General features: G+C 40.1%; 1 protein-coding gene across 3 annotated transcripts in view; it reads right to left on the bottom strand.

Annotated features, from left to right (window-relative positions):
* Positions 1-1,378: 1,378 nt before the first annotated feature.
* The window catches only part of palm2akap2 (PALM2 and AKAP2 fusion), a 91,809-nt gene continuing 71,342 nt past the window's right edge, over positions 1,379-21,845 (bottom strand). Inside the window, exons 10-17 of one of the 3 annotated variants that reach the window (XM_084934869.1) lie at positions 10,651-10,869; positions 10,167-10,529; positions 8,917-9,015; positions 8,710-8,811; positions 7,062-8,523; positions 6,673-6,851; positions 5,910-5,948; positions 1,379-4,124 (exon numbers count right to left, since the gene is read on the bottom strand). In XM_084934869.1, coding sequence (XP_084790995.1) covers positions 3,996-4,124; positions 5,910-5,948; positions 6,673-6,851; positions 7,062-8,523; positions 8,710-8,811; positions 8,917-9,015; positions 10,167-10,529; positions 10,651-10,869 — 2,592 coding nt within the window. In that variant the 3' untranslated portion in view covers positions 1,379-3,995. The remainder of the gene's footprint in view (positions 4,125-5,909; positions 5,949-6,672; positions 6,852-7,061; positions 8,524-8,709; positions 8,812-8,916; positions 9,016-10,166; positions 10,530-10,650; positions 10,870-21,845) is intronic. The other 2 variants (XM_084934870.1, XM_084934871.1) reach the window with 2 other exon arrangements.

Below are 21,845 nucleotides of genomic sequence, written 5' to 3'. Positions count from 1 at the left end.
AAATAAATTATCAGTGTGTGACCTTAAAATGTGAAAAATGCTGAAAAAAAAACCCCCCAGCACGCACCACCCATGTAATTACACAGGTATTGCAAAGCCAAATCAAATGTGCAGTTCCTGTAAATTTCCATGAAGAGCTGTAGGCGAAGTAGATATCGCATGCATACAACAGCACATATACAGACATTACTGCCAGCTCATTTCAAGGTAAACCACAAAGCAGGTAATCCTCTAACAGGTGAAGCCTGAAACAGGAAACATTTAATTTCCTTCCAATAAACAGCAGTGACTGCAGTCTTTGTGGATAGGCTTCTGCTAGAGTGGTCTCTGTTGTATGTTGATAGAAATAATTTGAACTGAAAAAAGCGCATTCACAATGGGTTCCCACAAGCTCAACAATTCACTAACTACAAGGTACTTTCAAAAGCTGCTGCTTACAGCTCACAAATAGAACTCAAGGAAGTGTTTGCTTGTTCAGTTCTGGTCCGATAATGAGACATACCTCCTTCAAAATGTTTGTAATGTAAAGTGTACTCTATGTATACTCCCTGGCCAAGTCAGTGGGTAGCTGTTCAACTGCTCCTTCATCATCCAATCATATGGAGACATCTCAAAGTATTTAGGCAGGTAGACACAGTCAAAAAGACATAAATTCAAACTGTACATCACAGTTAGGAAGATATGATCTAAGTGACTTTAAACACAGCATGGTTGTTGATGTCAGATAGACTGATCTGAATATTTCACAAACTGCTCGTCTGTTTACAGAGAAAGATCCAAAAAGAGAGAAAACATCCAGTAAGTGGCAGTTCTCTGGATGAAAATGCCCTGTTGATGTCAGAGAATGCGCAGAATGCTTTGAGCTGATAGGATGGCAACAGTAATTCAGTTAACCACAGAAGCAGATGGGCTACAGGAGCAGATCACACCAGGTGCCACTCCTGTCAGCTTAGAACAGGAAACGGAGACTGAAATTCTATTGTACACCAAAACGGGACAATATCCATCCATTTTCAACTGCTTATCCAGATCACGGGTGCAGCAGTCTCTAACGTGAAGCCTAAATGTCCCTCTAACCAACTGCCTCATCCAGCTCTTCAGTAGGGGACACCGAGGCGTTTCCTGGGTATTCCTCTGGGCCTTATCCTGGTGGGACATCAGTCAGAACGCCTGGACAATAGAAGATTAGAAAAACTGTTGCCTGGTGTGACGAGTCAATCTCTGCTGCCACATTCAGAGGATAGGGTAGCAAAGTGTAGCTAATGAAGTGTCCCTTTGGTTAGTGTATGTATATGGACAATGAAATGATCCCCCCACCTCCACCTCCAGTATTAACACGGAAAACACATGCAAATGAACCACTCATGAAACCCACATGTACAGGTTTTGTTTTTAATGAGAAAATATTCATAATATGTATAGTGGGTGTGTAACTGTGAGCCTTACATGTGCTATAAAATAACAAAGCAGAGTATGAGCATACAAGTGGTTAACATAGGAACAGGGGTTATACTGTGTTTATATTGTAGTAATAAGATTGCTTTATCACACACACAGACAGTGAGTCCCACACTGGAGAAGCTCTGTAGGCCGAAAACAAGCTACCAGCATTTAAAATGATAAATAAAATCATCTCTGCACCATAAATTCAAACATCAAAAGCATAATAATTATAATTGTAATAATAATAATAAATCACACCATTCATTAATTCCTCTGTGTGTACGTTTCATAAGCGACTCTAATGAGAACTTTGATTGGTTCCCACAAGGATGAAAACCTTTTCCGTCCTGTTGTCTTTTAGCCTTTAAGTCAAAAATAATCTCATACCAGCGTTAAAGACACTGCACCTCTGCTGCACCACAGAAGACCCTGAAAGGAGAACTTGGATGATTCTCTGGAACATATGTGTGGGTTTTAATATTATTTGTTTCGGGTTTGGTGGAAGTGGACACTGCAGAGGCATGAGTCCTTGATTTTCACTTTTGGTTTATGGCGTTTGTGCCACGCTTTCTTGACAAAGCATATCACAAGACAGCCGAGTAGAATAAGTTGCAAAGGGTGGCTTGACTTGATAGGTTAGTAGATGTCCAGCAATTACATCTGTGGTTTAGCTCAGCGTACATTCAGTGTGTTTGGAAGCAAAGAGAGAAGTTGCTGCCTTGCTGAAGGGCACTTGGACAGGTCAAAACTGTGACTTTTGGTTTACATAAACACTTTTGTTTCTCCTCACATCTGGACGCAGAAACGAATCTCACAGGCTACGACAGAGGAATACAATCAAAAGTTGTCCAGAAATACCGTTTCCACAGCCAGTTTGACACATTTCTACTTTTCATTTTAAATTAAAGACAGTCTGTTATACTCCAGGGAGAAGTGTGGTTGTGTTAAAATGTATTTACTGTTTTACTCTTGAAGCTGAATCTTGTTTTTCCTCGTCACTTTGTATGATTTCAACACTTCAAAACACAAAATCAATGTCATTCTGCAAAATTCAGTCACAATACAGTTAGTAAAAAAACAAAAAACCCTTACAAGCCCAACTTACAGCACAGCTCAGCGTCTCAAAAGACCTTTATTGCCTTCTTTTTGCCACTGCAGTTTTTTTTCAGCTGTGCTTGTTTCAGGTTAGGAAAGGAGTGTGAATCCATTCGCACACTTGTACGTCTTAAAAAGGACGTGGAGAGCTCAGGCTGGTGGGTTTTCTCTAAATAACATTCTGTTTTGGTATAACGACTTCTTATAAAAACCTTTTTTGATTATTTTTTTCATCAAACTTTATCCTCGGCTAGCAAGTAGATACAGACGTTCATAGGTCAAATACACAGTCCTACCTCAGTATAATACATGAAACAACTGCTTACATCATCAGAAAGCACAGGTCAACAAAGCGACGTAGCCAACAAAAGTAAAATAAGTGATTTTTTTTAATATAAAACCCCTGACCCAGCCCTTTAATTAACACACACATTCACTCAAATGGTGCAAGCACTACCAGCAGGTAGCCCCCCCCTTCTTTCTGTTTGCACTGGAAAAGAAGCGATTACAGGCAAACTTTCTATCTAAGGTGGTTGCTTATTTTCCCTAAGGTCTACCGACAGTGTAGTAATGCAGGATAGGAGAGGATACAATACATACCGTGCACCGACAAGCACTGGCGGTCTAAGGCAAGTTTAGTTTTGCTAGTTTTGCTAATTTCTTGACTAGCATTTAACACAAAAAGGATGCTGACCGCTCAAAATTCAGTAAAGATGCTTGACAAGAAGGCAAAAGCTCCTGGCAAGCGTGTCAAACTTGTGTCATATCTGCACTGTGCTATTATGGGCTCTGAAAGTGACGCTCTGGGGCACCTTTCGGTTCGGTTCCTGGAAAACACAATAGCTTTCCAGCAGTAAATCCAGGTAAAAGTATTTCTGAAATTACAAAAAATAAGAGGGTGATCTGGCCTCTCCTTGTCTACTTCCTCTCAGAACTTTCTTTTCTTTGAATAGCTGCATCTGCCTATCTTTTATATCGTCCTCTTGATTAAAAGCTTTCCACACTTTCAGAAGACGACTGCGGTTATTATATAGCACGCGCAGATGAAACCACCATCAGAGAGTCTCAGGCAACCAGTCAAAATAAAAGCTGTAGATCTTATTTGAATAATAGCATAAAGGTGAAAAATCCTAAGAATATTTCAGTCATTTAGCATCTACCAGCTATTAAAAACACTAAACGTTGCTCTAAAACCACCATCAAACACCTTTGAAGTGTCTCTTTCATTGGTGACCACCTTCACATATCTCCCACATCCTCAGCCACTTAACATGCTAATATACCTTCAGTTTTCAGGTCCAAAAAGCCCCACTGGTTCACACTGCTGGGGTCATGTGATCTTCAGATACTCTTAATAAAATAAATAGTTTTCCTTCCTGCTTTCTCACTTTTCCTTCAGTCTTTCTCTTCCTTCATTCTCTCCAATTGGCCTGTTATTTGTCTCTGAAGGGAGTTTTTTACTCCTCCTCCTCCTCTTCTTCCTCCTCTTCCTCTTCTTCCTTGCCTTCCTCATTGGCATAGATGCCGGCTTCCCACTTCAGCGCCATGTCGCTTTTCCTCCTGGTCACACGAGTGGCCTCCAGAACCTGATGATTACAAAGCAACCAATCAGATGCAAGTGCGACCGGGAGCGATGTAATTGTTACAAACATAAAAAACAACAACAACAAAAACCCCAAAACACGCACACCACAGTGACTTTAACATGACATGCAGTGTATGTCAAACACTGAGGGCGCGCACATCTAATCACTTTAATTAAATGACAAAAATAAAGAGCACCTGCAGTGTTTGACAGCAACAACAAAAGTAACTTTACTCCATTTCAGGGAAAATTCATGCTTGAACACCACATTAAACGTGTCCAGTCATTATTCCTCTCCCACACCCATGCTGATACTCACAATCACCTTCAAGCAGACAGACAAGGGGAAAAGATTTCTTTGTCAACTGGAATCCAGGGTAGATCAGGACAGGGTGTAGGTGAAGTGGATTGTGGGTAGTGGCAGAGGGCTGACAGCAGTCATGATGATAGAAAAGTATGGACATGAGTTTCTCAAAGCTCAGGCCAATTACGTAGTGTCAGATTGAAGCACACCCAAGTACCGTATCTTTTAACGACTACACATTTTTGAATATCATTTACAAACATATTTATCATATATAGCTATATGGCACAATTAAAATGGCTCCTTCTGTTTTAAATATTGAAAGAAACTTTTTAAATCAACACTCTATACAGCATGTACATAAATTGGAATGTGTGGATTAAAGGTTCACACCAAATCCACAGACAAGCACATGCAGCACCAGCACCAACACCACAGAGCAGAACAAGGAAATGAGAGTACAACCAGACCTGGGAGCAGACATAAAAACACATGTGGGTTTTGTTCAGAAAGTGCCCTGTCTATGGTTTCCAATCTACCATCTACATTTTCAGCACTGGTTTCATTTCTAAAAGACTGACTGAAGGACAATTAGAAGATGAAAACAACAAAGTGGAAGTGGAACTCTTCTCATTCTGACTCTGTAACTGGACTCGGGAAGTCAAAATCACTGTGAATAGGCAGTTTCTTCAGGTGATACTGATATATGCTACACTTCTGTGCAAAGGTTTTAGGTAATAAACACATTTAGATTCTTATTATTAATAACTGAATGTGATGAGGGACCCAAAGTCCAATTAATAAATTATGATCCCAACGATCCAATGAGACACACACAAGTAATGCAAATTTAAACTCACTCTGATTATTTTTATAGAGCTCTTTTTTATATATAAAGGTTTTATTACAGGAGCTTCATGTTTATTCCTCAGCTGGGAGTTTGATGATGTTCAAAACATAACAGCAGGTTATGGTATTAAATGGAAACCACATTCATAACTGTAACTTCTTTTCTTTCATAGAGGATAATCCAGTATATTCTCAGCTAACGGGGTGGAAGCACTGAAGCACTTTTCCTGAGTCTTTAGAGAATCCAGCCAGCTCTTAGTATGGCTCCCATGGGCCACTTAGTCCAAATACTCTTCCTAAACAAAACTGACTATTCAAGCTCACCCTAGTATCAACACTGACTCAGAAATAGCTTATTCTGAATCCAGAGAGGCCATGATGCTGTAAAGGGAAAGGGTCCTCACACTAAATATTAACCAGATTTCTTTTTATTGTACCCTGAAGAAAGATTTATGGAAGTGGATCTAAATCCATCCTTAGTTCACATTTAGTACCTGAAACTTTTGCACAGCACTGCATAAAGCTGATTTTTGCCATCTACTTGGACTCTGTTGTATATGAATCTAATGTGCATGGTCTGACCCAGGTCTGTCAGTAAAGGCAGTTACAGGAGGGAAGAGATTCCTCAGGTACCTCAGTGGTTACCTCGTTAGCCAGCAACAAACGGGCATACTGATCGAGCAGCAGGAGAGAAGCAACAGTACACGAAGTCAACACATGTGATGTCATCATGGATAAACAACAGCACAATTAGCAACAACATTAGCAGCTAACAACTGCAAGTAACTTGAAGTATGTGATCTTACAGCAGCTGGAATGAAACGTTCCCTCCCAGTGGATCTGCTGTGTGTGAATATGAACTTGAGCGTGCGGTGCTCATGAACTGAAAAGTGAAACTTCTGTCTGTCATTTCTGATTACGCAACATTTCCAACAATTTCTTTCTGTTTGCGTGCCAAACCTTTCACCTTTTCGTGAGACCCCATTTTGAATACATGACCATTCTGGTGTCGAATTACATTTATTACAAAACAACAAAAAAAAGACAAAAACATGGGGTCAGGACAGAAAGCCCCTCTTACTTTCACTCTGACTGTTTGACTCTGTTCTCTTCCAGGCTGGGAATTACCCTTTGGTGATGTACAGTATGTGCTCATACCAGGTGCCCGGCTGAACAAATACGTATTATGTGACAAACTGGGTCATCTCTTGGCACTTTCACAGAGATCAGGGGATTTATAATAACTGATGCTCACAACTACTACATTAGTTTGTGGTGCTTTGTATTACACGTTTTCTGCAACAGAAAGCTTTTGATTTTGCAGTGAAAAGCACCTCAGTCTCTTTCTCTTATTCTGTATCTAGTCATTTATCTTTCCCTGGGTTGAAATACTTACACTGTTGTCCTCAATTTTCTCTCTCCTCTTCACTTTGTGTGTTTCGTAGTCTTCCATAAGAGTCTGCATGAAGTTTTTGGGTCGTGATCCTCCAGAGTCCTCACTGCCAGCATCAGACAGGGCTCCTTCAGAGGTCGAGGGGGAGACAGGTGGCGCAGGTCGAACTTTCTCAATCTTTCCTGCAAACCCAAAAAATAAATTTAAAAAAATCCATACTATGGGTTATTTAAACATTTTTTTAGTTCTTTTCTTTTTAATAATTGTTACATTTACATCGTTTGGAGCCAAAGCTATTGTTGTTGGGTTGATTCTGGCATTTAAAATAAACTAATAAGCTTGTTAATATGATGACTGTATGACCCTTGTGAGGACCTGCAGTACTAACTGACCTGGCGCTGTCCGTGCTGTCAATGTGAGTCTAGTTGGCAAACTGTTGCTCTTCATCTTATCTGTGGGGGAAATAGTGGCGTGCCGCATCCCCGTCCTCACAGGTCCATGACTACTGCTGGAAGTGCCGCTGGGCCGGACAACAACGGTAGGCTGCACCTCCCTCTGCTTCTTCAGTTCTTCCTCTCTCTGCTGAGCTGCTCGGATCTCCTCTTCAATCATGGACAGAGTTCGCTGCTTCTTGGAGCGCAGGCGGAATGGGCCGCTAGCCGCCTCCACCTCTGGCCCTCGCGCTGCTGTCGCCGTGCTACGCAGTTCAGCCGCCTCTGAGTATTTACTGAAGTAGCTGAACTCTGGTTTCTCTGGGCTTGGAGGAGATGGGGGACGGTATACAGGGGTTGGCCTAGAGACAGGAGCTGTTGTGGCAGGAGCAGGCACAGGCGCAGGAGCTGGGGCTGGAGCTGATGAAGCAAGCGCTCTGGTGTAGGAGGACTGGATTTTAATCCTGGGACCACCATCTCTGGGCCTCTGTGGTGGTGAGACAGGCTGAGACGGTGGAGGAGAAGGCATCTGGAGCTGTGATTGTGCTGGTCTTGGGGACTGCTGTTGCTTCTGAGCCTCTTGTGATTCTGATGGCTTCTCTTGGGAAACAACTCTCACCACTGGCTGCCTGTCTGGCTGTGGGGATGAGTTGGATGGCGCAGGACTGGAGGACACAGGTGACTGGAAACTGGGGGCTCCACCAGAAGACACAGGGGAGGAAGAAACTGGCACTGGGCTGCTTGTGGATACAGAGCATGGAGATGTAGGGGTACTCAGCTGTGAAGAATTCAAGTCAGCTTGCTGCCAGTCTTCTACGTTTTCAGCTGCTAGGGCATTTTGGATGGCATTTTGAACAAGAACCCCAGCGTGGTACTCCAGCTCATCTTCTGTTGGACTGCCACTCATCTGCCCGTTGACTGGAGTAGTTGGCTGAGGGGTAGGTGGTGACACAGGGGTAAGTGGCAATGGGGTAGGGGGTAGCGAAGCCCCGCTGTCAGAAACATTATCCAAGCTAAATATAGTAGTGTCCTGAGAGCGGACTGATAACTCGTCCAGTCCTGAGTCAGACTCCTCTGGGTGAAAAGCTGGATGGAAATGACCTTTTGCTTCCTCTTCCTCAGGTAGGACTGTCATCACAGCTAGCGCACATGTGAATTCATCTTTAGTTCTTTCATCAGACCAGGTCACGTGTGTCTCCCCAGTTTCTGCAACAATGTCACTGCTCCCGTGGCTGCCCCTGGCTGTGGATTTCGAGAAGGGTTTGGCAGAGTATATTTGAGGAGCTACATCCTTCTTGGTAGCCTCCCCTTGCAAAAACTGCTTCCTAGCAGAGGAGAAGTTGATCTGCTCCTCCACGATGTCCTCCTTCCTGGTTAGCTCCGAATCAAGGGTTACCACTGTGGGAGGGCCTGACACCTGAGGCTGCAAAACAGATGAGAGTACAGAATACAAAAGAGTCAATTAGAAAACTGCACAGCAACAAGGCTTAAGACATCTTTATTTTATCTATTACAGTCCAAATTTATCATGCTTCCTCAAAGTCAAAGAACACGTTTGAGTGTGTGAGCTTGAGCTCCTTTGTTTTGTGCATGTGTTTGTGTGTCTTACCTGTGTGTATGCATAAGTGTGATTATGTCGCTGCTGTTTCCTCTCCTGGTACCTCCTGAGAGACTCGAGCTTATCTGCCTCTAGCTGTTCTTCCAAAGGGATCTTGAATGATTTGAAACAACAAAATGGCAAACCAATCAATTTGTCATTAGGACAACACAGTTTAAATGAAAAAAGAAAACAACCAGAGATTAAATGGGGATCTACCTCCTGAGGAGGGTTCCACCAGCGCTGGGCAATCGAAGGGTTTTTCTTCACTGCCTGGTCTCTGATCAGCTCCTGACGCTCACGCTCCAATTCCTGAACCTGACATGGAAAAACAAACCAGGAGAAGAAGAGTGTGAAAATGTACAAAGAGAATTTCCAATAAACTAGTGCACCAACAAGGAAACAAAGAAAGTTTTTATTGTGTATTGTGTACTGGTTAATGCCATCTTACAAGTAATGCTAACAGCTTTTCAAGCAACGTCAGTGTCACACAATCGTGTTGCGGTAAAATCGCAGCAGTTGTGTCTCGATCATTCAGTGTAAGGTGCTCATAAATCTCGGTCAGAGCTGTCTTTTTTTCAGAACAAACCACTAAAGCTCTTTCTGTGTCTGTTCCATTACTCAGCAGTTTTTCTTCCTTGGAAATCTGCAGCATGACGGGAACAATTTCTCAAGGAATTAAGTTGTACTCCTTGCAAATAGTAACCTTGCAAAATCCCGAGTCTTGGCCAAATCTTTTAGTGCATGAGTAAGTGTAACTATTGTGGGAGAGTGTCGCAGTTTTCAGGCTTCTCCTGAGGCCTGTGGGAGGTTACATTTTGGACTGTGGTCTTAGTATGACACTTTAATATTACAATTAGGATCAAAAACAGCGTTTTGAGCCCCTTCTGTTGACAGAATTTCAGGGGATTACCATTGTTTCTATTTATGTTACCACATATGTCTTTTTGGGCTTTGATGTCATATCATGAGCCACTGACAGTTACCACACACTTTCAATTTCAAAATTCCTTCCTTCAAGCCTGTATTTCACAATTCAATATGAAGTCTTATGTGGCAGTAACATTACAGTGATCTGAGTCATGACCTTTCTACTTACGTAGTTTGTACATTAAAAAATGTTTCCAGATGTTTTATATTTTGTATAGTAATAATGAAGGAACACTGGTCTTTAAGAGTAGGCCTCTGGTATTAAAATAGAGCGACTGAAAGCAAGCACATTTTTGCATTAAGTACTAATCCTTTCATTTTATTTTGTTGTTTTTCGTGTTAGAATGATTATTTATCATTATAAACAAAAGCATGCTAGTGAATGGGGTAAACCTACCCCAAGTAACTCATCTTTGCTTGTTTTACATCATTTTTATTTCATAAGACTTGATTTGATAAAACAAACCGTGGTCTCCTGTGGCTGTGTTTCTGAATAGCGTATTTGTTACAGTCTGATACATTATCCAGCAGCCTTTTACCTCCTCTGAGGGACGTCTCCTCGTCACCCTGACCTGCTGCTCCTCTCCAGGGGTGAACAGCTTGGCTGGGCGTTTCTCCTCCTGAAATGCTCGCAGCTCAAACTTTGCCCTGCTGCCCCCAGACTCGTCTCCCTGCGCGTGCCCGTTGGTTTTAACGGCAGACTCGTCCTGGTGGAGAAACGTGGTTTGTTTTTGTCCCTCCACAACGATCGAGTGGTGATTGACAGGGGAGGAGGGTGACACACACACAGAAGGAGAAGCTCCATCTATGCTGATGGGTTTGGTGTGACGTGACAGAGAGGAGTTCCCATTTGTGGGTGTGTCTGAGGCTGCATCTAACACCTGGTCCAGGTAGCAGATCTCCTGTGGAAACAACGGTCATATTTCAAATTACGGAAAAATACTGTGACAGAATGTGCCGCCAATTTCAAATAATAAAACAAGAAGTTAAAACCTTTTAGTTAACTTGTTTTGATCTGCATACCTGCACTACCTCACTGTCAGGAGTCTCTACTTTCATTCCAACTGGACTGTGGGCTCTGTTACTGGGACTGCTGAGACAGTCGTGCTGGATCTGCTGGCTCTCCAGTTCCATGGCTGCAGGCCTGTCAGTGATAACGCTGACTGACTCCTGGAAACTGACAGTTTTCAGGGCTCGCTCTCTCGGGACTGAGTCACTGACATCCTCTGCTTGCCATGATTTCTATCAACAAAGAAACATTGGTGTTTCAGAAGCTCTGCCGGCTAAAGTTGACTGATAGTTGGTTTATTAAAGACAATGTGGACATTTAATAACTTTAGATATTATTTTGAAAGGCCAGCCGCTTCTAACCACTATCATTTAGACACATCAATTCACACATGAATTTTTTTTGGTCTGCATTGCAGCAGAACACTGTTCTGACTGGTTCCCACCACTAAGGGGCGACAAAATACACACAGTTGCTCTGTATGACAGAAAACTGCTACAACAGTCAAAGCACTCAGGCGTTCTGTTTGCTATGTCAGCTTTGAAGACATTTCAGGTTGAAGATACACCTTTACACACATTCACTCGTCTTTTCTAGGAGGAGCTGCACTTAAGTGTTTCAGATTAAGCACCAGGCTCAGGGCCATGTTGTCAGTAGCTATTTTGAGAAGAATGAATGTCGTCTAAACACAAAAGATTTTCCTAATGTGGTGCACGTTGGGCCAGTTCCGACTAATTGTCTGACTGATAGACAACTGCTACATATCATCTAATGGAATTTAATATGTACTGCACACTATTATAAAAATACACAGGTAAGGTCAGCTAACACGGCTACATCATACTTATTATACCATGGTTTGAAAGTATGTCACAACATTATGAAGCACATATCACCAGATAAGGCAAAATGGTGATGTTCTGTCATAAGAGGTTTTTTTTTTTTTAAATATATTATGTTTCATTCTATAAATACACTTTTTAAACTTACATATCACTTGTAGTCATTCAAGGAAGAATGATACAGGCAGTAGCTGAGAGTCTTGTAAGGTCCATATTGATTGAAGCATTAGTATGCACAGATCAGATCCTCAACCTGGTTTAATGAATCATCCTTCACATTCCAGATAAACCTTTAATAAGAAGCTAAATTTACACAGTTCAGCCTTTATTGACCTTCTCTTTTCCTGGACATTACTGTCTAAAAATGTTGGTTTCCTTCATTACTGCCTTGTAGCCATTATAATTCATCCTTAAGCATGTGTGTATCTCTAACAGGAGCTTAATGAGGAGTTGTTGACCCCTCTTTTTTAATATTTCAGTCTGTGTGAGGGGATTTAGTGAGGATAACTTTAGTAAACTAGTCTGCTGATAAATTAACCATTAACCAACAGGTTATTAGAGAGAAAAGTAGCTGTCAACTTCACATACGAGTAGAAGTACTAGTAGTACTAGTAGAAAATATGTCACCAGGATTACAAATCTGAAAATTTGGGTGTTTTCAACATTTTGTCAGACATATCAAACACTTCACGAGGTCATCCTGAGCACTGGGATTTTATGAGGAGGATATTTTTCATTTTTTTAAAATCATATCTTTTCAAATTCAAATTCAAATTTTATTTGTCACATACACAGTCATACACAGTATGGTATGCAGTGAAATGCTTACACAACTGCTCGTGACCTAAAGAAACAGAAAAAAAGGCTATGAATAAGATAGGAAATAAATATGAAAATTAAAAAGGGTCAATTTAACTAGGAAGGAATAAAATAAAATACAAAAATTAAAGTTAAAAATGAAATAACTGTACAACAACAAATTAGAATGAAGGGTAAATTTGACTGGGAAAGAATAAGATAAAATATATAAATTAAAGTTGAAAATAAAATAACTGTACAACAAAATACACAATACACAAATACACAGCATAGAAATATATAAGAATGTATGAAGAAATATAAATATATATATACAATAACAGCAGCTGTACAGTATTAAGTGGAAATGAAGAAATATAATGTCCAGTGTTGTGCAATCCACATTTGTAAGTGTCTTTTGCAGTGCAAATATGCTTAAAGTGATTAAAATTAAATTTCGCATATCATTTTGATTACTTAATAACACAGCTCTGCAAAAGTGAGCAGCTTTTTCTTCTCTTCCACCTCAGGCCTCAGATAAACTACCAGACTGTCATATTGTACCATTTGGGAACATTCCTTCTTCTTACTATTCACAGGACGTGGTTTTGGACAATCAGTGGCATAATTCAGCTGGATTTATTGTCAACATGAAAATTAAGCCTGGATCACTTTCTTTTCCTCACGTACCACTCCCTCTTTTTGCTCCCTTTCAGTTTCTTGATCTACACTTCCTCTTCACCGCCCCTTTTGACCTTTTTCCTTCCTCTCTGCTCTCTGGGATTGCTCAAATGCTGAAACAGTGGCCAGTGAAGTCTCTTGGAGGATTTGACCAGCTCTATTTAAAAAGCTTTGTGAAGGGACAGTTTCCTCTACATTCCCTTCACCTCCCTACTCATCTTTTCTTTATTGCTCTCTTCCACCTCCCTTTTAATAAAAATGTTGTCTGAGGGCATCTTGGTCATCTTTTTGCTTCCATACTCTCTCTCTTTATCTATCTATTAACACATTCTCTAATGTGCCTCTTGTAAAATCTAGTGTGTAAAATAACAATAGACCTCAAAAAACCAAAACACTGTCTAATGGATTTGTGAGTCTTCAGGGACAGTGTTTTTTTGTCCTAATTACTAACATCAGCATGGTTACAATGCCAGTTCAATCAGGATTTCAGTGACCCCCTCCCCCCCTATATGGGTTTAACATGCAAATGTTGGCCAATTACGACACAAGACACCTAAAATTAATGGAGATTTACTTTGTTTTGTAGGTTTTAAGGCATTAACATGAATAATATTTTTACTGGAAGATGGGGCTCAAAAAGCAGCTTACAGAATTTATAACAAGCCATCCAATAGTTGGGGGATTTTACCAGAAACCACAAATGTCAGTCTCATACTGGTGCTAAAGGAAAAGGGAGGAGAGCATGGAGTTTATTAACATTTATCCTCTGGGAAATTACTGTCTTTACAAATGTTAACAGAAATCTGCTAATAACTTGTTGTGAGAACAGGTTTGGCAATATATTAACATCTTCCAACCAAAGTTTTAAGTTTTTACATTTAATTAAAACTAAACTAAAAAATTAAAACTTTATATGAAAAAAACTTGACTTTTGATAAAATATAAGACAAAACAAAAAAAACCTTTGAAAATTAAAGAAAAATATATAGGAAATCTGCTTAGCTTTAGTGCTTGTTAGTTTGGAAAAAATCTATTATCACAGCGTCCCTGATGAAGCTTTGATGGATGTCTACAAGACAGTAAGTCAACTGCTTAGAAAAAGTTCTGTGTTTTTATAGTAATTCTTGTAATGGTTTCCCTAAATCCTGCCCATCTGTTACACCTTTCATACAATAATAATTTAAAAGGCATAAACCAAAATGAAACCAACAAACACAAAACTGAAACTAAACTTTTCAAACACAAACTAAACTGAAACAAACAAACCAACCAACTTGGGAATGAAAATGAAACTGAACTAAATTAAAAACAAAAAGTAAAAATGAAATAAAAAAGAATTCAAAAATACAATTCACAACAACAGTCACCTCACAGCGCTTTATATTGTAAGAACCTACAGTATTCTGGGAAAAACCCCAACACTCAAGTGACCCCCTGTGAGCAAGCAAGCTGTGGGAAGGAAAAACTCCCTTTTAACAGGAAGAAACCTCCAGCCGAACCAGGTCCAGACAGGGGCAGCCATCCACTGTGACCGATGGTATGGTTAGAGGAAACAGAAAAGAAAAAGAGAGCATATGGGGACAGGAAATTACACAGGCTAAGGGAGAGAGGAGACCAACATTAATGACATGTTGCAGTGGTACAGAAACATGTGGGGAGTGAAACGAGGTGAGTGAAGAAGAAATGCTCGGTGCAGCATAACTAGGGGATGGTTCAGAGTCACGTGATCCAGGAGAGCAAGTTCTTAAAAGTAGAGAGTGCCTATTTCTCAAATCCAAACTGGGAGCTGATTCCACAGAAGAGGGGCCTGATACTTGAAGGCTCTGCTTCCAGTTCTACTTTTAAAAACTCTAGGAACCCCAAACAAGCCAAGGAAGAATAGCTAATATGGGACTCTTTCTTGTCTCTAGTGCTCTCACTGCAGTTTTGGATTAACTGGGGCCTTTTTAGACAACTTTTAGAACAGCCTGATATTAATGAGTCCAGCCTAGAAGACTTTATTGCATGAACTATGTTTTTCAGCATAACTCTGAGACATGTTTAGAATTTTAGAGATATTTATTTAAGGTTTGCAATGAAGGCTATATCATGATAAAAAAGGACTTCTTCACATGTCACTGAGGTCAAGGTCATGCCATCCCAAGTAAGTATCTGATTTCCAAGATTTGTAGAGTCAAATATAAATAATAATTATCCAAACGTATAATAACTCTTCTTCCCAATCCAGCTTCCCGCTGCCTGCCAGAAAAAAAGCATTTCCTCATGTATTTGTGAAGGTGTATGTATGCAACCCACACAGCACAGTACTTAACAACAACCTCACAATACCCAATATCTTAAGCACTATGTCTGCTAATGACAAATGAAAACAATATGTGTGCAACTCTTAACTCTTGCTCATATCAACGATAAGGAATAAGCCTCCACCTTGTGTTGCAATTCAGCAGCTGGCCTTTAAAGTGAATTCTTTACAAAATCAAATTCTCAAAGAGGGAGATCAGGGAAATAAAAAGTTATGCCAAAGAAACGCATTCATGGACTCAAAAAATATTTACTCAATCCTGCAGACAAAAGAAATGTACTGATACAGTGAGCGAGACTGATACAGTCTCTAGAGACATTTGGACAGCTAACAAAAACACCACTTCCAAAAAGCGCTTTAGTTTTGACTAAGACCAATTTTATAATTACTTTCTCTGTACAGCGATTGGTTAAACTATCATAAAACTAATCGCAGGCTGTCTTATTACTTTTACTACAGGCAAGTCTCTAAATTTTACAGACATGATGAAATGACTCAGGGCATGTATTTGGGCAACTATTTTGAAGCTCTACCTTGTTTAATTTAAATTTCATAAAAACTGAACAAATCATAACTCAAATCTAATAAAAACTGCACAAAAAGTTGTTTGACTTTTCCCCCATATTAGTTAAAGACCTTTTTTATAATCCTGGAAGTTATTTTTCTACCACCATTTTTGCTGTTGTGGAATAGATTTCAATTAGTGATTCCCGGAGTGCCGAGTCTTCGACTTATAATGCCTCTGCTACTACTTTATCATTTCAGCAAAAGGAATTCAAGGCTCTTTTTTCCCTTTCTCCATCTCTCATCTCTCATACATTCACACTCTGCCTTCAACAAGTCAAAAGATTTTTCACCCAGTTAATTATATTCGGGATCATGTGAGGACCAGATGTCCCTTCTTTTTACACACACTCATGCCCAGATAAGCTCCTCTGTCTACTTATTTGACCTGCTGCAAATATTACACACATTTATATGTGTGTGTGTGTGTTTTTATGTGCTGGAATGTGTGTGTAGGAGTCCGTGTCCAGCAGGCAGGACAGTACAGAGGGGGAGGATATCCTGTTACTGGCCCAGGAAAACAGTACTACAGTACAGGAATGTTTCATATGCAGTGCTATTCTGCTGCACACACACAAAAGGAGTGTGTATGTGACTGTAGCTGTGCATCGGTGCATGCACGCAAGAGTGCGTTCTTTCAAGGGTGTGTATTTGTATAGCAGGTGTGCATGCGTGTATGTGTTTGTGTGTTTCTGACTCCAATAGAGGTGAACTGACATTCCAGGCATAGCTGCCTGTCCTCAAGGCTCGGGCTCTAATACCTGTGATGAAGGACACTGTACACCTTCCCTGTCTGGCTAAAGGAGCAAGCTGTCTGCATGCATCTGTTTGTGAGTGTGAAAAGAAACCATCTGTCTATGGAAAAGAGACACAGCTCATAATATGCTTGAATGTTTGAAAACTTCAGACATGTGCCCAATAGCTGTTACATTTCCAAAAGCAGTCAAATATACATGAAGGATAAATAGCATTGTTTTGGCTGTAAGAGTAACATGAGTGTAAAACATGATATTAGGAGTCTAAATAGCCCTGCACCCATCTTACTATAACATATTAAATTACATTGGGTGTATTATGATTTTATATTGGGTGGGAATTCAGTGGAATACAATCATGACTCTATATGAGTCAGCTAGAGTCGCACGTTCTGCCTCCGTCTCTGCCTGTCTCCAGCTATCACATCTGGAAATGCTTAGGCTCTGGCTGTGATACCCAAAAATCACAAATAGACACACATACTCTGTATCTGAGCACACATACTAAGCTGCATGCTGGAGATGTTGGATGGTGGTAGTGGGGAACACACTCAATAAGATGAGAATTTACCCAAATACATGGACACACACTTCATGACTCACAGGCTGTACACACACACACGCGCACATACACACATTTTCCATAACTTTAATATCACGTCATGGTCTTTCGCTAGAGCACGCAAATCCGCCAAAACACATGGCAAACATGAAGTGAAAGTATGATGACGCAGTCACACAAACACTCACACTACACTTCTGTGTAACCCAGTACAGCTGGTGTTGTCGTATCTGCTTCCTGACTGAATATGATCCTGAGTGGTAACCAGAGCCTGGTGCTGGTTTAGCCCTGTGTTCTCATACCCAAACACCCTGGATTGGGGACCCAGGCCAAACAGTGCTATTCACCACATCTTCTTTGTTTAATCACTATTCACGCTAGACAATTTGAAATTTCATGGCATAAATCAGTGGTTTAACTAATCCACGATGAGTAATAGGTTGGCAATGACAGCAGCCAGACAGGTGGACTGAGTAAGGGGGATACACAGCTGGGGTTAAACAGCCCAAAGTGCGCAGTTTAACATGACGTTCAAACATCTGGACAAGCAAATCAACAGCATTTCAACTTTGCCATACATAACTTACAAAAATCTGTTAGGGTGTGTGCCTTGGATTGGATTTCTCTCCCTCCTCTATCACTTTCCCTTCTTCTCTGTTACAATATTCAAGTTCACAGTTACCTGCTCTAGATGACAATTCACAGGATTTTTCTTTCTAACAAATATATTTGAACATTTTTGAGGAAAACTAAGAAAACGTGAACAGAATATTTTACCATGTCTCTCCCAAATAAAAGTACAATCTAATGAACTAAATAACTAGATGTAAAGAAATGTCATAAAAATGAATTTGTTAAACAAAAATTACTAGTTACTACTCACCTAATGGTGTCTTCAAGTACAACTGGATTAATCTATTTTTGAGATATCTGTACTTCCATGGTGTAATGTTTAAAAGCTGCACTGTATAACATCCGTAGATCTTCTTTCCTTAAGCTTTATCCGCTTTCCTATTTAGCTCTGTCCAGCCCTGGCCTGTCTCGTTCCCGATAGTGGGAGTGCCGGACTTTTCTCTAGCCAAGCCTTTTCCTCCTCTTCTTCTCCTCCTTTTCCTCCCCTCCCATCTCTTTTCCTCTCCTCCACAAAGCTTCTCCTTTCTCAATCACATTCCTGCCAGGCTGCAACGGTAAGCTGTGATGTCATGGGCAAACTGTGTGCATGTGTATGTCTTTCCCCGCATGCACGTGCTCATGCACAAAGACCCCTTCTGTGCAAGCCCTCATATAAGCACAGGCAACAAAACATCCATCCTGTGCCTCCTCCCTTCCTGCACAAACTCTCTCTTTCCCCAGAGCATGCTGCTTGCCTACTTTCCCTTTAACCTATAACTCTTGTCGGAATGGAGCCGACAGCGAGAAGCAGGCGATGATGAGGAGATGATGACTGAAGAAAATAGGAGGGGCTGATAAGAGAGTAATGATATTTTCTTCTGTCATCATAGCATAGGACTGTTGACTCAGGCTCATATTAAGGTTAGACTGATTCACTGTCTGTATTCACCTTTTAATAAAATTAATTTAACCATGTCACCTCAAAGTATTTTACTATTAGTGCTTTCAGTAGAGAAATCTAAACCTGCAAGTTAGTGTTCATGTTGTTTGATGGGCTTGTCCCCCTTGTTAAAGATAAAGCACAGGCACAAATGGCAAATACCAGCATTAACCATCTAATTATATGAATCAGTCTTTGTATTCAAGCGTTACTCTAACGCTGTTTGCGTGTCTCATTCTGTGTGTTTGCTGGGTCATAGGATCAGGCTCCTAGAAATTAGAGCTGATCTTGGTCACGGTTCACTTTCTCTGCTCACAAACACTACATAAGGACGCAGCTGAAGTGGAAAGACTTTTGTCCAGTTTACGAGAGCAATTAGTCCGATTGTGTTAGTGGCTCCTAAAACAAAAGAGGATGGTGCTACAAACAGCTAAATACCAGTAACTGAAGATAAGAAGATTCCCTTTTTTGGCTCCACCGCCACATGGATAGACACAGGAAATCTTTCCTACGTCATACAATGATATTGTTTTTTTATTTTTCTTAGAAATGTCTTAATTACATGACATTTATATGAATATTTGTGGAAATTGTAGACATTTTATTTTTTTAATCTAATTGTACTCTAATTAGAATTATCTAATTGTACAATTATCTAATTGTATATTTTGGTTAATTTTTACTTCAATAAACAGTTTTATCCTTATATATTGTATTTATTTTAATCAGGTATTCCACCCTATGTAAGCTTTTTTGTTTTTGTTATAGGTTTATTTAAAACTTTGTGTACTTCTAATAGTAATTTCCCAACCTTGGGAATAAATTTGCTCTCTTTAACTATATTCCTCCTTTTTACTGGTAACTTGCGATACTGTACTGAAAAGAAGCACAGCCAGATGCGATACACCTGAAGAGGCATAAAGTGCACTCACTAATCTTGTTTTCTTTGACTATCAGGAGTGAAATGTCATCTTTCACACCTTTTAATTTTAGTATTAACGAGTATGTTTTTTCAGATCTTATTAAAACTGAAAGAAATCAGTATGAATATGTGGAAAACAGAGGTAAGAGAGGTTATTCTAATCTAAAGGAAAGAAAGCCCAGAAAAAGTTGTACTTGAGCGTGACAGGAGATAGCCTCACTGTGAATTCAGTCCTGACCACAATGAAAAACGACTTAAATCTTAAATTAAATGTGAGCTGTGCCACTCCTGCCCCTTTTAAGTGCCCCTGTTTGAACTGACAAATCAGAAGCCATCAGTGAGTTCCCAGGCTCGAAATAACTCTGGGCCATATGATGAAGGGAAAGTGGTCACAGAAAAGTGGGACACTAACCCAATTATTGCATATGCACCGGGGAGATTAATTTCAGGGAGGGGTGTAATGAACAAAGAAACTTGTGATGGTCATTTGTGTATGCCAGTGCTAGTAATTTAGTGATAAGCTAATTTCTGCAAACTTAGTACTGGATGTATTAGAGGAACCGTGAAAGATGAGAAAACAAAGAAAGTCACAGACTGAGGAACACAGCAGCAGTGTGAGTGATTGTGTAGTCATGTGTGTATTTCTATGTGTAATTCCATGCAACTGGGTCAACACTATTGATGCCCGGAGCAATCTTATGTCATGGAAGTTGATCATGGTTGATTAAAAACACAGCAAATGACACATTTAACTATTACAGCATGGCAGAAAGACACAGCTCTACCCCCACCACAATACTTATGCATAAAGTTACAAGTAACTTTTTCACATATTGTACCCCCAAAACAACAAACCCCCAAAAAACACAGTGTGAGGTTCCTAATATGCGAAGGGTTAATTTGGCAAAGTTCAACATGGGAGCGAAATCTGGATTCCTTGAGGCAAGTTCTCAATGAGTGACATATTTTTTATAGGTCACGGGAGACCACAAAGCCTGCAGGCAAGCAGCAACCTCTGGGACTGTAAAATGAAGTCAAGCTTCAAATTGCAGTTATGCCAATGGCTACTTGAAACTGGCTCCAAAACTGAGTCAGTCCCCACAGACTGCCATGTTAAAATGCCCAACTAAAGCATATTTGCAGCCAGGAGACTATGGATAGTTTAACTTTCAATAACAACAAATTTGCATGATAACAAAATCTTTGAATCCTAGCTGAATGTTACATTCAATGTATAGTCATAATTCATTTAGATCTGCAAACAGTAAGTTTGTATTTTCTGCATTATCCCAGCTAAAATGAACATCAGATTAAAACTCCTTAGTATTGTTAACAATTCTATTTTATATAACAAATAAGGACAGAGCTACTTTCATAAGTGGTCACCACAGCGATTAGCACTGCATGTTTGAATTGACAGATTGCCAGATGCTCTTCTTGATGCAACCCTAAAAAGATTTGTGTCTCCTCCCGTGACAAATAAAGACATAGCTGAAATTAAAATGCTTCATTCTCCTTTGGAATTTGTAAAAGTATTGCTTTTACACATTTATAGGAGGTTTAAAGAGGGTTAAACCATGAAAATGAACCAATCTATTTTCTAAATGACCTAAAAACAATTTTCATGAAGATTTGGGAAATATTATCTATTTCCAAAAAAAGGCTGGCTTCATAACATCTGGTTGAGGTGAAATGTGTCAGTCATCTGTTGTGCAGTCTAACTGATACAATGTCTGTCAAAGCAAATTCTCCAGGCTACAACATCCTATCAAAAGTAGCCCCTTTCAGAGGGGTCCTGGCTAATACTGAGTAAAGTTAGAGTCTGCAATGAAATGTTGCCATCCTTCAATCTCAGAACAGTCCTGCTAAATGAAGACCACACCAACAACATAAAAGATGGGCGGTGAACACATCAGTCTTCCAAAAGTCAAACAAAAAGATCCGGCAAACTAAAGGAAACAACTGATTGGATATAAGCCTATCACTGCTCACAGGGTCATCTCAACAGGAAACCAGGAAGCTGTGGTAAATTGTGTCCATGGAAATGGCACTCAACACAGGAAATACATCCAAAAATACATGCCACCTGCACAAAAACAGACACACAAATGCAGACTACTATCGATGATGTGGTCAGTTGGGTCAACTTAAATAACTCGAAAGACAACAAGTTGATTATCCAATTGTTTTTGTCCAGTTGCTGATTGTTAATGAAATAAATAAATGATTAA

Source organism: Perissodus microlepis, chromosome 7 (assembly GCF_051167445.1).
Source record: "Perissodus microlepis isolate ML-2025 ecotype Zambia chromosome 7, ASM5116744v1, whole genome shotgun sequence".
Lineage (NCBI taxonomy): Eukaryota > Metazoa > Chordata > Actinopteri > Cichliformes > Cichlidae > Perissodus > Perissodus microlepis.
Note: the sequence above shows the minus strand (reverse complement) of the source record. Positions and strands in the feature narration are given on the sequence as shown.